At 41.8% G+C, this 15,648-nt stretch overlaps 1 protein-coding gene across 2 annotated transcripts in view; it reads right to left on the reverse strand.

The window, feature by feature from the left end:
- Positions 1-14,061, reverse strand: part of PCDH10 (protocadherin 10) — a 61,000-nt gene extending 46,939 nt beyond the window's left edge. Inside the window, exons 1-4 of one of the 2 annotated variants that reach the window (XM_066573745.1) lie at positions 11,188-14,061; positions 10,040-10,098; positions 9,516-9,622; positions 1,137-1,481 (exon numbers count right to left, since the gene is read on the reverse strand). In XM_066573745.1, coding sequence (XP_066429842.1) covers positions 1,137-1,481; positions 9,516-9,622; positions 10,040-10,098; positions 11,188-13,689 — 3,013 coding nt within the window. In that variant the 5' untranslated portion in view covers positions 13,690-14,061. The remainder of the gene's footprint in view (positions 1-1,136; positions 1,482-9,515; positions 9,623-10,039; positions 10,099-11,187) is intronic. The other variant, XM_066573746.1, reaches the window with a different exon arrangement.
- Between the last annotated feature and the right edge of the window lie 1,587 nt (positions 14,062-15,648).

Consider the following 15,648-nt stretch of genomic DNA (forward strand, 5'->3'; position numbering starts at 1 on the left):
CTACGTTTTACCACTAGTGGTTAGCAGCAGTAGCAGCTAGAATGACATGACTGTGCGGGGTAAAGAACCTTCAGCGAATGACAGTCATGTGACCAGCCAAGCTGCACAGCGCTCAAGGTAGGGAAGGTCCTGCAGCCCACATGAGTGGCAGAGCAGCAGATTCTTTCAACCTATCCTACAGTAATTTGAACCATGTTTATACTGCAGTTAGTGCATTGTAGGGTAAATGGGTTCTATTCACTGTGCATTATGGGCACAAAAATTGTGCACTTGATATGTGGTACAGATATGCTCGTGTAAACGAGCCCTAAAAAGCAGCATGAACCAACTGAGGTCCATGTTCATATCTATTCACTAATCATACAGCATCCGGGGGTTTACAAAATAGTTTAATCCTTAAACTATAGAATACCTTTCTATAATAAGAAGAATCTTTATTTGTATAGCGCCAACTTATTCCGCAGCGCTTTCAAGCCAGTGAGTTTCTTACAAAGTGAGCCACTAAAAACCTATCTGCAAGAGGTTTGCCAATTTTATTTTTGGCCCTACCTATTGCCAAGTTCTGCAGGCCTGGATTAGAGTCCAATCTGTTAATTGTTGTAACTGTTTTAGTAGAACTATTTTGACACCATTATGGTAAGTTTTCTGATTTCACTTCTTACATTGCACAACCCGTTTTAGTTGAGAATTCTGAAGAACATCCCAGTTCCTGTACCACACATTCTAAAATCAATATATTAACCATATAATAATCAGCCACTATGTACAATAAGCAAAAAAAGAAAATTCTGGTCACTTTTCCAAGTTTACTGTCCTCAGGGCCAAATAAAATGTTAAGAATGTCTCTTTCATTACTCTGATCATGTGTTTTATAACTGGTAGAATACAGCAACATGTGTAGAACAGTATGTAACAGTAATCATATGACAAGCCTATCCATAGATAGGAGAGATTTACAAACATTTAGTGCAAATAAAGACAGTGACAATACCAATAGTTTCAATCAGTCAACAGTTTTGCGTACATGTTGTAAATTGAAAGCAATACCCTGAATTGTTACTATGAGTGACTCTTCAGATATTTTTATAATTCTCCCTAAATATATTTAAACTGAAAAGGTAATACCAAGTACTTACTCAGATATGGGGGCTTGTAAGGCGCTCTGGTCCCGGAAAGCAGGCCATCCAGCTCCTTTCTTTCCTGTGTACTCCCTCCTCCATTTCCATTGCCTACTCCTGCCAGCCCTTGTAATGCCTTCTCCTTTCCGAAGGTAGAAAAAGATCTCTCCCCTCCTGGAGGCACCTCGGGTGCTTCAAACACTTCAGTGTCCGGAACAGAGTCCATGCCGGGCACATGAAGATTGCTGCGGTAGTCTGCTGCCTGGCGGCCATCGCTGGAAGGTACAAAAGAAGGCATCCAGCAGCGGTCCGAATGGCCCAGCGCTTTACACTCTTCTGTACAGTTGGAGAACAGGTCAGCTCCTGTAGGAGGCACATTGGACTCAATAAAGCCAATAACAGAATCACATCCATTGTAAGGCAAAGCAGCTGTTACTTTTTTATATTTATGCTTTCTATGAGAAAATGAAAGATTTTGACACTATTGATTTTAGGCCTTGATTAACCTCTCATACTTTAAACCTCTAAAAAAGATGACTAGTAGCAACAATCAATGAATGGAGATGTAAAAGCACTTACACTTATGTACTGATAGCCATAAATAATCAATTTCCCCCATAATTGTCAGTGTGATGATCTGTTAATCTCTAGATGGATAATGAGCTATTAGTTAGTGCGTTGTGTGTTTTAAAGTACTCTTCATCATATTCTCCACAGATCAAGTTGAGAGACGACTCCCAGTTCCCCAATTAGCTAATTCGACAAAATGCTGTTTAGATCACAGATTGGTATAATTCAGAACATGGACTTTAGCCTGTGAGACATGTTGAAATTGTATTCTTCAGTCAGAAGTCTGGAAGAACCAAAAAGTCAATATTGCTAGCTGATTTATTCATCCCTACAGCTGAATTCTTGTGTCCACCAGCCTGATGAGATTTAATTGGGTGAACCTTGTATGAAACATCAGAGGGCATACATAATATGTTTCATGTAGGGCTTTCACATTATGAAGGTGAAGTACTTATTGAAAGTGCAAGATTTTTTACAGGTTCCCTGCAACTGATATTCTACTATCTATCATAACTTCCACTGGTTAAAAAGAGCATTCATAAATTTAAAGGGAACCTGTCATACATACTCCAGAACCATAGGCAGTATGAACCCATGATAGGTATGCCCATTGCATCCATGTATGTTTTTTTCTAAAACACTTCATTTCAGGATAAACATACTTTGTAGAAGAACTCACAATGGAGCTCTGAGTCAGAGTCGAACTGACCTCTCCTCACCCGGACCATGTAGAGTGACAGCACTCTCCCCTTTTGTGTACAGGCAGAGAGCTGCCACTCTAAATGATATGGGCAGAATAAAATCTACATGGGTGCAATGTGCATACCTGACTTGGGTTGATGCTGTCCGAACCTGGCAACAGGTTCCCTTTAAATTCCTTCTTTCCCCATTTTTATTTCATGCTCTCGCTGAAAACCATTTTTGTCTTTCTCTGTCAAGCGTTTTTCTCTTAGTCCTTTTTATCTCCCATCTTCAGGTTATTGCTTTCTGTATGCCATGCCTGCAGCATGCCTCCTGTAACCTCTATACAGGCTCTCTGAGCTTCAATTGCAAATGCCCATGATTAGATGCTTTCAGTGCTCATGTAATGTGAGATGTGGATGCTGATACTATTGACAAATCACTAGATCTCTTCCAGGAAACACATGTCCTCACCAGCTTGTGGCCTGTTCTTTCCTACGTTCTCTAAACCTATTAAGCATTTTTGAGTGACGTTTGACATTTTGATTGATTTTAATCTATGTTTCTAAGCAAGTGTGATATGACTTCTTTACTTTCTATGAATTTTCCTCTTTTTATTTCCATCACATTTATATTTGTACTCATGCTATTGGTTGTGACTTGCCATACAGTACATATCATAGGGTATAGTGTATAAATAACATATAATACTCGGAAATGAGTTTTTCCAATACATAACCTCAATGTTTCACTGGCGCCCAACATTTGCTCAGTTCAAAGAATAGCAATGAAATGCTTGGAGTGTGAGGCTCAGGCCTGTGATTGATTTGCACACAGACATGCACTGTGGGGTTGTTTATAATTGTGCAGTAATGCTTGTGTACACAATGCCATATGTATGCTAATAAGCCTTCCCATACCAACTGTGTGCACAAAGCTTTGTATAAATATTACTACAAGGGAGGAGAATCACATCTAAACCTCCTAAACGGGAGTAGTGGGGATAGTCTAGAAATAATTCTCCTAATGTGTTCTGTGGCATAAATTATTTAAAGGGCCCCATAATTATTTTATTATTGGAAAACGTTTTTTTAAGACTATAGATGCCAATAGACATTAGTTTTTTTTGCTTTGTGATTGAGAATATCGTGTAGTTTGGCATTGCGACTCATGATGTTCTGTACGGTTTTAAATAGAACTGATACTAAAGTTACATCAAGATAATAGACCCCCAGATAAACATCCTAAATGTGAGCAGCGGAGATTCTCTAAAAGTAAATGTTAACTAAGTACACTCTTACACATGCCGTCAGCAAAACGCCGCAATTTCAATCACGGTGTTTTGCCACGATTTTACTGCCATTTTCAGATGCAGGTTCCTGCCTCCAACAGCGGGTTTTAGCGCAACTCATCATTGTGATGGGTGATGAAGTGCTCTAAACACAGCAAAATAGAGCAGACAGAGCTAAAAAATCGCAACGCTAGAAAGCACCGCATTTGAGCACATGTCTGCAAGGCCCCATTGAAATCAATGGAAGTGTTATTCCAAATGCCACAGTAATCACGGTAAAAACCAGATGTGTGGGGGTGGCCTTATATTTAACGAGTCATACAACTGTAGGTCAACAAGTGATCTGATGGTACTGATACAGCTATAGCAGACACTTTTTTGTCACTTAGCATGCAGAGGTATTAGACAAATTCCAAATTGAGTCTTGATGGCTTTACAAGAAGCTGCAGTTAAAACTACTGAAATGTGATTCTCGAAGAGTAGATGTCAAAACGCTGCCTGCTATACCATATGTGTATGCATGAGCAATGATTTTCATAAACTAATAGTGCATCTTATGTTGTGTCAGTGCATCCCTGCCCAATCAGTTATAATATCCATTTAGTATTCCACTAAAGCCCTATGTTATAATTAGATTCATAATGTTAACTGTTCTGTCATCTCAGTGCCATAAATGCACTTTGTGAAAATAAAAAAAAAGCAGAATCATCAACAAGTGGTAAAGGGCAGCAAATGGAAGAGCTTTTATTACAGATTAATCTCACTTTGTAATGACTTTTATTCTAAATGAAGCAATGTAGCACATAGTGGCTGTGCCTTCCATCCTAACCTTCCATTGATAATAAGTATGCAGAAGTCTGGAAATAAATTACTGATCAGTGAGCTGTTGAAGAATTCAGACGTGAACTGCAGCTGGGATTAAAGAATTGGAGAAGGGCTAAGGAGGGGGATATGAGAAACATAAAGGGTTTTATACAGAAGCCGACAACTTCAATCTTTAATACTCTATCGTGCAAATAAAAATAATGAGAAGAGAACGTATTAAATAATTGTTAGAACTTTTTTTCTTTTTTATGAAAACGTTTCTGCTAAAGTGTGATAGACTATGCTTTATCATTCACAGGTTAGTGTAAATTTAATACTCCTGTTGGAAGAAATGCCAATATGAATTATTAGCAATAGAGTGATAAAACGGAGATAAAAATATAACTGGATCTAAATCTATAGACCAGACAACCTGAAAGAGGTAAGTCATATGGAATAGATAGATAGATAGATAGATAGATAGATAGATAGATAGATAGATATGAGATAGATAGATAGATAGATAGATAGATAGATAGATAGATAGATAGATAGATAGATAGATAGATAGATAGATATGAGATAGATAGATATGAGATAGATAGATAGATAGATAGATAGATAGATAGATAGATAGATAGATAGATAGATAGATAGGGGATTATTTATCAGCTGTCAGACTTTGTTGATTTTTAAAGAAATGAATGCAAAATCCTCCGAAATAAATTACACATTTTAAATCAACCAGCGCTGAATAGCACTGGATGTGAGAGGAGACATGTATTCATGAGACATTGTTCCTTCTCCATGGGAGAGGGGCAAAGGGCTTGAATATGTTAGTAAAGTAGACGGTGGGAAAATAGATTGCACTGGTTTAGAATGCGAGGTGCACCCAGCATATATTGGTAATATTGCCGTGTAGATAATAAACTAGGAAGTCGTTTTATTTATAGTCTCTTCCTAACTTTAATGAATTGCAGTATAAGTGTGAGAAGACATTTAAAGGTCACATTTTATTAACATTCCTTAGCTACAGTTGAGCAAGTTTTACAGAAACATCTAACACTATTAATGGGAGTATGCTGTTGGAAGTGGGAGATATGACTGTATACTGTAAATATAATGAAAGAGTGAGAAGGTAATGACATAGCAATATATCTTACTAACGTATTAATAGATTGCTTCCACAGGGACAAGCAATCTATTAATATGGTGGTAACATCTAACCTTACTTATTAGACAGAGGACCAACAATTATCAATTTCATCTGAGTTAAGTGACTTTTATTTGTCTTTAATTTATATGGCCTACTTATGTGGACTATGGTGTTTGAAGTGAATGAAATAATCATATGAAATTGGTGAAGTAGCTTAGCAACTGTTATTTTATAATTAATTCCCCCAAATTATCTTCCTCTCACTGTAATTCTACTTTACTGCTGAACAGATAAACTAACCATGTCTATTAGTGATTGCTATAAAATGTGTTTTGGTTTTCTCATTGATAAATGATTGATATTATGGCTTTATGGCCTTGCAAATCACAGACTGCAATATCACATTATGGAAATAACTTGTGTGAGCCTGTGTGGTGGAGCAGGGCATATCAGTGGCTGAGTAAAACCTAAATTATTTCCAAATGAGTTGTCTAACTCAATCATTTCATTACGGTGAAGGTATTTATGCAGAGAGTATATTCATTCTCAGTTGGGAAAGATAGCTGCAGGCCAATCCCTTATCTTTGAATCCGCAATCCATACACAGTGTGTGGGCCTCAAAGCATGTCTGATTTAAAATCACCAACCATGGTGTTCAATAACCCACTGCAATGTTGAACGTATTAAACTATAGCTGTAGACCAGTGGCCAGAGAAATTGAGAGACTACAGGTAGACTTAAGTTATAAATTAATGTCCACTCACTAAATGGACCATAAAATTGCCAAGAACAGTAAATTATCAGTGATCAATGATAACACATCACATGCATATTCAAAGAACAAATATCACTGACAGTACAGAAGCAATAAGTCAGTTATTTTACAACATCATGGCTACAACCATAGCTGTTCTAGTTGGCTGCATCCTATAAATAAAGACTGGCAAGGTTAACACAACTCGTAACCACGTAACACCACTTGTAAACCACCACTTCTCAAATGAAATGAAGTTTGAAGTTTAGGGATTTGTCTCCTGTGGTGCTGCCTGCCATGTATATGGAAAGAAATATATTCTGTGAAAATAATGATCTCTTCATTATTTCACTAAATATCAATTATCAGCTACACTGGTAACAGTCAAGAATGTGATCCACATGGCACTCAGCATCCTTTGGAGTCAGCCAAATAGTTCTCACTGTTTTCTTCTTAGCAATGTAAACAAAGGCAACAAATGGGTGATTATAGACATGCCCATTCAGCTTCTTTTAACACCATTTGGCTCTATTTTGCATAAACATCTTTTACTTTTCACACACAAAAAAAAACAACAAAGAGTACATCAATGGAACTGCACCTAAACATAACATAGATCCATCGGTCTTTAGTGTTTTAGGTTGGACATAGACAGCAGAGCACCATTAGTTCTTGAATAGTTTATCCCAGTGTACTCCTTATACTGTATCACTATAACAATTCACTAGTTACTGTGTGCCATGAAGTTCATTTGCTCAGTACACTCAGCTTAATAGAAGCAAGGAAGTGTAGTAATGGGCTCCCTTACTAAGCGGGCCTTGTGTAGGTTCACATGTTGCACATATGACATGCCCATCCCCAGATTATGTGTCACGTTATGACCAATGATACACTCTACTATAGCAGATCTATAAATTACAGCTCTATCATGTAGAAAGTCAGAATTAAAAAAAGCAAAAAAAAGGAATCCGTTGTTTTACACAGGACTGCAGTTAAACCAATTGAGCCAATGTGGAGCATTTTCACAATGAACAAACAAGAGTTCGAATTACATGTAGAATTACAAATTCTATTCTGATAAGACTATACAATGTATATTAACTAAGATCAATCAAGCCCTCCCCAGATCAATATAATCAGGTATTTCATTTTGTGATTATTTCTTGTTTTCCCTTTTAGTTTCTTTTTAGGACATAAGAAAATAAAAATAAATAAAAAACTTTATATCTACATTGTTTAACATATTTTTTTTATTTATTTATATGTATCTATGTACTATCTGTATAATGACTTGTTGCCTATTGTGGCATCTGGAAACGAGACTTGCATAAGTCTAATTACATATTTTTTTAATTAGTCAAACGCATATATTGTCTGAGTATTGGCGATTTGCATAACAGATGCCAATTAAATATTCTGTGCTCCTTAATTACAAACCATTATGCTGGTAAACTAACCTTTTTAAAGCTTCACTGGGTTAGCAGCTTTGAAAATCTGAGAAAAAAAATTCAACAAAGTAGGACTACTGTCTGCTGCTAAGCCCTATTCAAATGCTTACATTAATAACCCGCTTTATAATAAAATAGGTCGAGACAGATCTCTTTAAGTCAAGACAACAATAAATCAGAGCCCCACATATAGGGAAAAATAAAGGATTCCTTGTGCTGAATGTAAACTTCTGGCAAGCCTTAGTTAGTGTGCGGGTTCCCAGACATTAAATAGACGCTCTGTTCACTTTAGCATGAAGTCCCACAAGGCGCAGCGACCTCCAGGGATTCTTGGCTCTCCTGAACTCTCATTAGGCCTGCATATTAATGACTTGTAAAAATAGAAGGGGGCTGGGAGTATAGCCTTTTCTATTGAAAGGATTTCCCATACAATGCCGCAAACTACACACAAGGCAAAGGCCAAGACAGAAGCTCTCATATCTCCAGCAACGTCTGCTCCATAAACTCTGCCTGGTGTCTACTAGAAGCCAGCACCAGTAATAGTGTGGATATCACTGAACTCAGAGCATGCAGACAGCTGGGGAGTGCATTTCTATAGACATTGCCCCCAATTATGGGATCTATTCAAGATCATGGGAGTGGGTCTTCCAAGTCAAAATCCACATAAGTACTAATACTAGATTGCATACCAGACAAAGGAGCTATTCAATCTATTGTTTTCATATTACTTAAAAAGTATATGTTGCTATGTGTTTCTTTCTCTTTTTCTTTTCTTTCTTTCATTTCTTTCTTCCTTCTATTGATGTCCAACTTTTTCCTTTTCAATATATCTATTTATCTATCCCACATCTATTTCACCTCCTAAAATTGATAGAACTAGATTTTTAAATACATTTCAAACAACCTTTCTGCCAGTGCTTCTATCTTGTAAAATGTGTGATTTGTTTTGGGGATGGGGTAAAACTTTAGGAATGTTAAAAAGGAAGTGTACAGGGCCATTATGGGTATAGAATTTCTAGATTGATTATGTTTCTTGTTGTCTGTCTGTCTATCTACAGATGTATTTTCCCTGAATTCTTCTCTTAGCTTGAAATATCCTGAGATAAGTGTAGCAAAAAAGGTGTAGCAAGACTGGCAAAATAAAAATGTGTACCTGTGACAGATGCCATCCATTGGCCATCCATTGCCCGCAAGCTATGTTAAAAAGACCTATAAGTTTAACATATATATTTTATCATTGTTTGAGGCAAGAATGTATCGACTTTGTATCCTGAAAAATTGAATTCAAGCCACATCTGTGTCTGTCTGTCTATCTATCTGTCTATCTATCTATCTATCTATCTATCTATCAATTGTCAGTTTATATTTATTATCTCTCTTCATCACAATTTACATTTTTGCTACATTTTGAAACCTGAGATGTTAAAATAACTTGTCGAGCTCTCTGGAATCCTTCAGTCTTCTGTATTTTACATCATCATATATTGATTAGAGTTACAGAAAAGTCACAGTGAACATATTTTGGTATTTTCCATTACACCTATTCAACTAAATGTCAAATACATGAATAATAGTGTTCTTCCTTTACTTGTCACATTTGGATTGGCATATGATATAAGGTATTTTGGGATTGCAGCTCTTGTCACTAAGGGGATAAAGAACCAATTCTGATTCCTGCTCTCATCAGACTTACCAGAGGATTGACCTCGATTAGTGGCGTCATGATCACTGTCTCCTTGCTCACTGTCTCCGTGCCCACTATCCTTAGAGCTTACTATGTCTGCTTCCTGGAATGCAGAACTGCAAATACAAACAGCACAGTATTGAGGAGAAATAGAAAATCAAATATTCTTCTGCCATCCTATGGACACAGTGGGAGTTGCAATAAATGGCTATATACCTACAGTATGTGACTGATACAAGTATTCCCCTCAGCAGTAACACAGAGAAAGGCAGGTGAGAGACAATAATGGCGAAAATGATACATTTCATGTTGCACCCTTGCTGTTATACACAGTAACTACTTTATAAAAGATATAAAGCATGCAAAGATATATCTAAATAGCCCTTCTGGCAATGGAAATTCCCTTCTTTTTTTTTGCAATGGAATGGACATTCTTTCAATGACTAAACCATGAAAAACACGCATTATCCAAACAATCTTTACTGTGTAAAATAAAAGGAAATAAAAAAAAGGTGCCCAAACACAGTTCATACCTGTTTACCCGTCGTGGTCTGTCAACTAGATAACTGAGTTCAGTGCGTTGGTGTTTATTCTAAAAAATAAATGAAACAAAATTGGACTCTAAATGTCACTGCAAGAAACATGAAAGAGCTCACAGCTACTAGGCTGATTGATGAAATGTGTATGAAGAGCTGCCTAGGCCCCCAGCAGTTGGAACACATCAAATATTGAGAGTGCATGTTATCCACTGTGCTAGGTTCAGCTAGAGAACATATACTGACATAAGAGGGCACCCCTCTCTACCAGAAGGAGTAATAGCATTTCTTGAACCTATGATTGACATGCTTATTGCAGTGCTCATAGCATGAGTTGGGTTTTTCAAGTATACTATATACCACTTTGTATGATTGTTATGTATGAGGGGTTGCCAAATGCAAAATGGATGTGTTATTTGCTCATTGTATTCAAGCAGCTTCCATTTAACACAGATGCATTAAACTGACAGGGGTTATTTATGCAGCATTTAATTGGATACTCTCATTTGCTATGTTTTTTTTTATCTATTTACGCAGAATATTTCACTGAAATTTCAATGAACAGTATAAGTGGGCCACTATCTTAAAATGCTTGACAAAGTACTGTAGATCAGTAGACTGGCATTTTATTTGGCAAACAATGCTCTATGCAGGAAAATCTCTCCCTGTTTGTTCAGCACCAGTCTGGCCTCATTCACATTCAAGCAGTGTGGGCAAGAGGCTGCAACAGTTTTCTAGGGGAATTCTAATGCCAAGACTTTGTTAAATAGAGAAAATTTGACTCATCATGCCTATCTAGCTTCCTTCAATATTCAATATATGGTTACCAAGTGTATTGTAAAGATGAGCATAACAGTATTTGAAATTAAAATCTATTACTACAGATTGGCACTGCGGGATTTTGAACATAAATCAATATAGGAAAGCAGATGATAGGAAAGAAATGGAACTAGGTTCCTTAGAAATAGATGATGTAGCAGGACATAGAGATTTCCTGTGGATAAATGAGCGTGGAAGGGGATTTGCAGATAACAAGGGATCAGTAACATCTGGTTACAAGGGAAAAGTTCTTTATACTGTTAACCTATTTAGGAATGAGTGCAGCAGAAGTGGACGTGACATCAATATATAAGTGGCTGTCTTACCTCACTGGACAGGATGCTGCCATTGGAGATGATATCAGGCTGCTGGTCAGCATAGCCTGTCACTATAGCCCCACAAGGGTTGTGCTCTGTATCCGTGCTCCTGGAAGGGCTGCAAGGCTTGAGGAACATTAGGTCAGTTTTGGCAGACTCTGGGGTCAGGCAGACCTGGTAGCAGTAATTCTGGTTATGATGGTGAGACCCGAAGCTACCAGACTCCTCTACTGGTACCTGGGTAGCACTGGGCACATTAGAGCTTTGCACTAACATGATGTCTGACTTGCTGAGTTTCTTCTTGCGGGCTCTGGCTTGTCTGCTACAACAGGAGCAGCAGCACACGCAGCAGTCACTGGCCAGGCAGCTGTAGATGTTGAGCTTCTTCTCCTTCTGGCAGCGGATGGCTAGCACTATCATAGCTAACAGGAAGATGAAGGAGACAGAGCCCAGGGCGATGATGAGGATGAGGGTGAGATCTAAGGCTGTGTCATTGGATCTGCTGCTGGACCGGTGGTTCTCATTCAATTTCTCTACAGTGCTGTCCACGATCTCCACCTGGATGAGGGCAGTAGAGGACAGAGGTGGCTGTCCATGGTCCCTAACCTCCACCACTAACTCAAAGGGTCTATGGGGGTCCCTCTTACTAGTGATTTTCCTTGCAGTCCTCAGCTCCCCGGTCCTCCAGTCCATACGAAATAAGCTCATGTCATTGCCTCTGAGGATGCTGTAGGTTAGGCGAGCGTTCTCTCCTTCATCCAGGTCCACGGCCACTACCCGGGTGAACAGGTAGCCCGGCTCGGCAGTCCTGGGCAGCAGCTCTTTGGCCGTCCCGTTCCTGCCGTGGGGGGATATGATGGACGGGGCATTATCATTCTGGTCCACGATGACGATGTTGACCGTAGCGTTGCTGGACAGCGGGGGGCTCCCTCCGTCCCTCGCCTCCACCATGAAGCTGAAGTCCTTGAGCTGCTCGTAGTCAAAGGTGCGCAGGGCGTAGAGGTAGCCGTTCTCGGAGTTGATGGACACGTAGGTGAAGACGGACATGCCCTGGATGTCACACTCCAGGATGTGGTAGGACACATGGGCGTTCTCCTCGTCGTCCCTGTCGTTGGCACTGACGGCGGAGATGTAAGCGCCCGGCACGTTGTTCTCCGTCACATACACGTTGTACACCGCCTGCGAGAACCGGGGCGCATTGTCATTGACATCAGCCACCTGCACCTGGATGGACTTGGTGGAGCTGAGCGGAGGGCTGCCCCGGTCCCTGGCCAGCACGGTCACAGTGTAGGAAGGCACTAGCTCCCGGTCCAGCACGCCGTCCGTGATGATGGTGTAGTAGTTCTTGTAGGACAGCTTGAGCCTGAAGGGGACTTCCCCGAGGATCTCGCAGTGGATCTGCCCGTTCTCCTCCGAGTCCTGGTCCGTCACGCTGAAGAGTGCCACCACTGTGCCCGGCGGCGCCCCCTCGCTCACAGCCTCCTTGACGGTGCTGAAGCTGATCTCCGGCGCGTTGTCGTTCAGGTCCAGCACCTTGACCAGCACCTTGCAGTGAGCGGGCACGGCGTTCGGCCCCAGGTCTTTGGCTTGCACGTAGACCTGGTACATGTTGCTCTCCTCGTAGTCCAGCTCCCCGGTGATCTCCATGCGACCCGTCCGGGGGTCTACGCTGAAGATCTCCCGCACCCGGGGGGAGTTGTGGGTGCTGAAAGAGTACACCACTTCCCCATTTTGACCTTCATCCTGGTCGGTGGCATTGAGCTGGATTACCAAGGTGCCAGGGGGCGAGTTCTCCGGCATGGAGACGGTGTAGACGGGCTGATCAAAGACAGGCACATTGTCATTAGAGTCCAGCACTTTGATGGTCAGGAGGGCAGTGCCCGTCCGTTGGGGGATGCCCCCATCCATGGCAGTCAGCACGTACCTGTGCAGTGCTTGTTGCTCCCTGTCCAGCTGCTTCTTCAGCACCAGCTCGGCAAACTTGTTGCCATCGCCCTGTGTCTGCACGTCCAGGGTGAAGTAGCTGTTGGTAGTCATCTCATAGGTGCGCAGGGAGTTGTTGCCCACGTCCGGATCATAGGCGCTCTCTAGCGGGAAGCGGGTACCGAGGGTGGCACTCTCAGAAATCTCCACCTGGATGTCAGACTCGGGGAAAGTCGGGGGGTTGTCATTAATGTCCAGCACCTCAATCTCCACCCGGAAGAATTCTAAAGGGTTCTCCAAGAAGACCTCCAGGTGGAGCAGGCAGGAGGGGTTCTGCTTGCAGATCAGCTCCCTGTCTATCTTCTCCTTGACGTAGAGCACTCCATTCTCCAGGTTCAGCTCCAGGTAGGGGCTCCTAGAGTTGGGGGCAGTCTGAAACCTGCGGCTGGAGAGTTTTGTAATGTCCAAGCCCAAATCCTCAGCGATATTCCCCACAAAAGTGCCATGGTCCCTCTCCTCCTGCACCTTGTAGGCGAGCTGGCAGAGCACACCATCCACTATGCACGCCAGCAGGAATAAAACAATCATCTCCAAGAAAAACAAATGTACAAAAATAGAAAAATAAGAGATGTGAGAAGAGAAGTGCACTTGTGTTAGTATTCCTTGCACTGGCTCCCACTACATAGGCGGATCGGAGCCCTCATCACCAGGACAATCAATCCCCCTTTTTTTTATTCCTTTAGTCCTTAGCAAACGATAAATCCCAGTCCCGGGTCAGTGTGATAAAATAGTCATTTCCAAGCTGCTACATCCACTGCACATGGTGTCTCTGCTAGAAGGGGCTACATTAGGATTGCTGGTGACCACTGTCACTTTATTTCCTGTAGTCTCCACATTGCACACATCCCATAGTGATTCCTCAGTGCTGGGACTTTTATTCCTGGCTGCTCCAGCTGCTGTGATCTCTGCTGCCAGTGTCTGAGCTCCCAGCTCCCAGTTTAGCTGTTTTTGCGCAGCGCCCTCCTCCTGCCAACCAATAGGAGGCCAGGAAACACCAGGGGGGCGGGGTCTAGCGGGGACGTCAGTCTATTAGCACAGAGGCGTCATGTGGAGGCGGGAGAGTGTGAGGGGAGCAGCGCGCCTCTCCTCGTCTCCTCTGCCCGTAGCACAGGCTGCACATTACAGGCGCTCTCTGTATAAATAGCTCCGCTCGCTGCTAGAAGTAATATGGCCATGCTAGTCTATGCAGTTATTACAATGGCAGCTCTCTGGTTGTGGTTATGGAGGGGCACAGGGGTTTGTGAGGTGGCAAGGTGAGAGGAAGGAGGAGGAGGGAAGGAAGGCTTGTAAGGCGATAGCTGTGACCTCAGAGCTGTGAGGAGAGACGGAGCAGCTTCTCCCTGTCTCTGTGCTGCCTGAGAAGATGTCACTCCTGGCTGCACTGGTATGGGGACAGAAAGTTAACCCGTTACTGAGCGGCAGGTAGAAATTGGTGCTTTTGTCACAGCGTTCCACAAAAGGTCACATGACTAGCAGAATATGTCCCCCAAACCGGCGCAGGGTATTTTGGGGGCATTAGCTGTCCAGAACCCGCTTTCCTCAGCAAACAATATAAAAATGGCAGAGCGCTTCAACAGAAAAAAAAGTGTCATTTGCTTTCAGGAATAAGGCGCAAGTGGGGGTGGCTACGATGGCGGGCGCACATAGGGGTGGCTACGATGGCGGGCGCACATAGGGGTGGCTACGATGGCGAGCACACATAGGGGTGGCTACGATGGCGGGCGCCACTTTCGGTCAGATTTAGTAACATCTGTTTGCGGACTTTATAAAAGCCCAGTCATTTAGGGCTGATGATAAATCATTAGTTGTGTGATATAACGGGCGCAATCTCATGCGCTCCACTTGCGCAACGCAAAAATGCTGTTGGATTTCCATAGGTAGGTCCCAGGCAGTGACTTATAAGCCATGCCCACCATAGGGCGGCTTTAGACGACCGTATGCGCAATTGCGCACACTTTAGCGCAATGTTTTTGCGCCGTGAATGAGGATTGATGAGGTAGATTTGCGTGTAGTACTGCGCTTTTTGCGCACGCCTTTTCACATACGTTTGTGACACCCCCTCTGTCATTTAAATGGGTGAGGTCCAGATGTGTTCTTTTTTAATGAAATATTGCGCATTTTGCGCATATTGAGTGCGCATTTGCACATACATTCGTGACACCCGCACTCCCCACCGTGGCTAAAAAGGGCATTTAGCCTAATGAGGTCCAGATGTATTCTTTTTTTAATGGAATACTGCGCATTTGTGTGCACATTGAGTGTACATTTGCGCACCTCCCGTAGAATTATATTGGGCCCTTAGTGCGCAAATACGCAGGAAAGTAGACCGGGTCCTATTTTTTGGACCTCACGTAGGATGCCCGCGCAAAACACGTTCATGAGAGCGATCCCATTGACATCAATGGATTCTATTCTCTGTACATTGCGCACAAATACGGTCGTCTGAAGAAGCCCCAACTTAGGGCACTGTTACAGTGAACGATAATC

Source organism: Eleutherodactylus coqui, chromosome 7, assembly GCF_035609145.1.
Source record: "Eleutherodactylus coqui strain aEleCoq1 chromosome 7, aEleCoq1.hap1, whole genome shotgun sequence".
In the NCBI taxonomy this organism is placed as follows: Eukaryota; Metazoa; Chordata; class Amphibia; order Anura; family Eleutherodactylidae; genus Eleutherodactylus; species Eleutherodactylus coqui.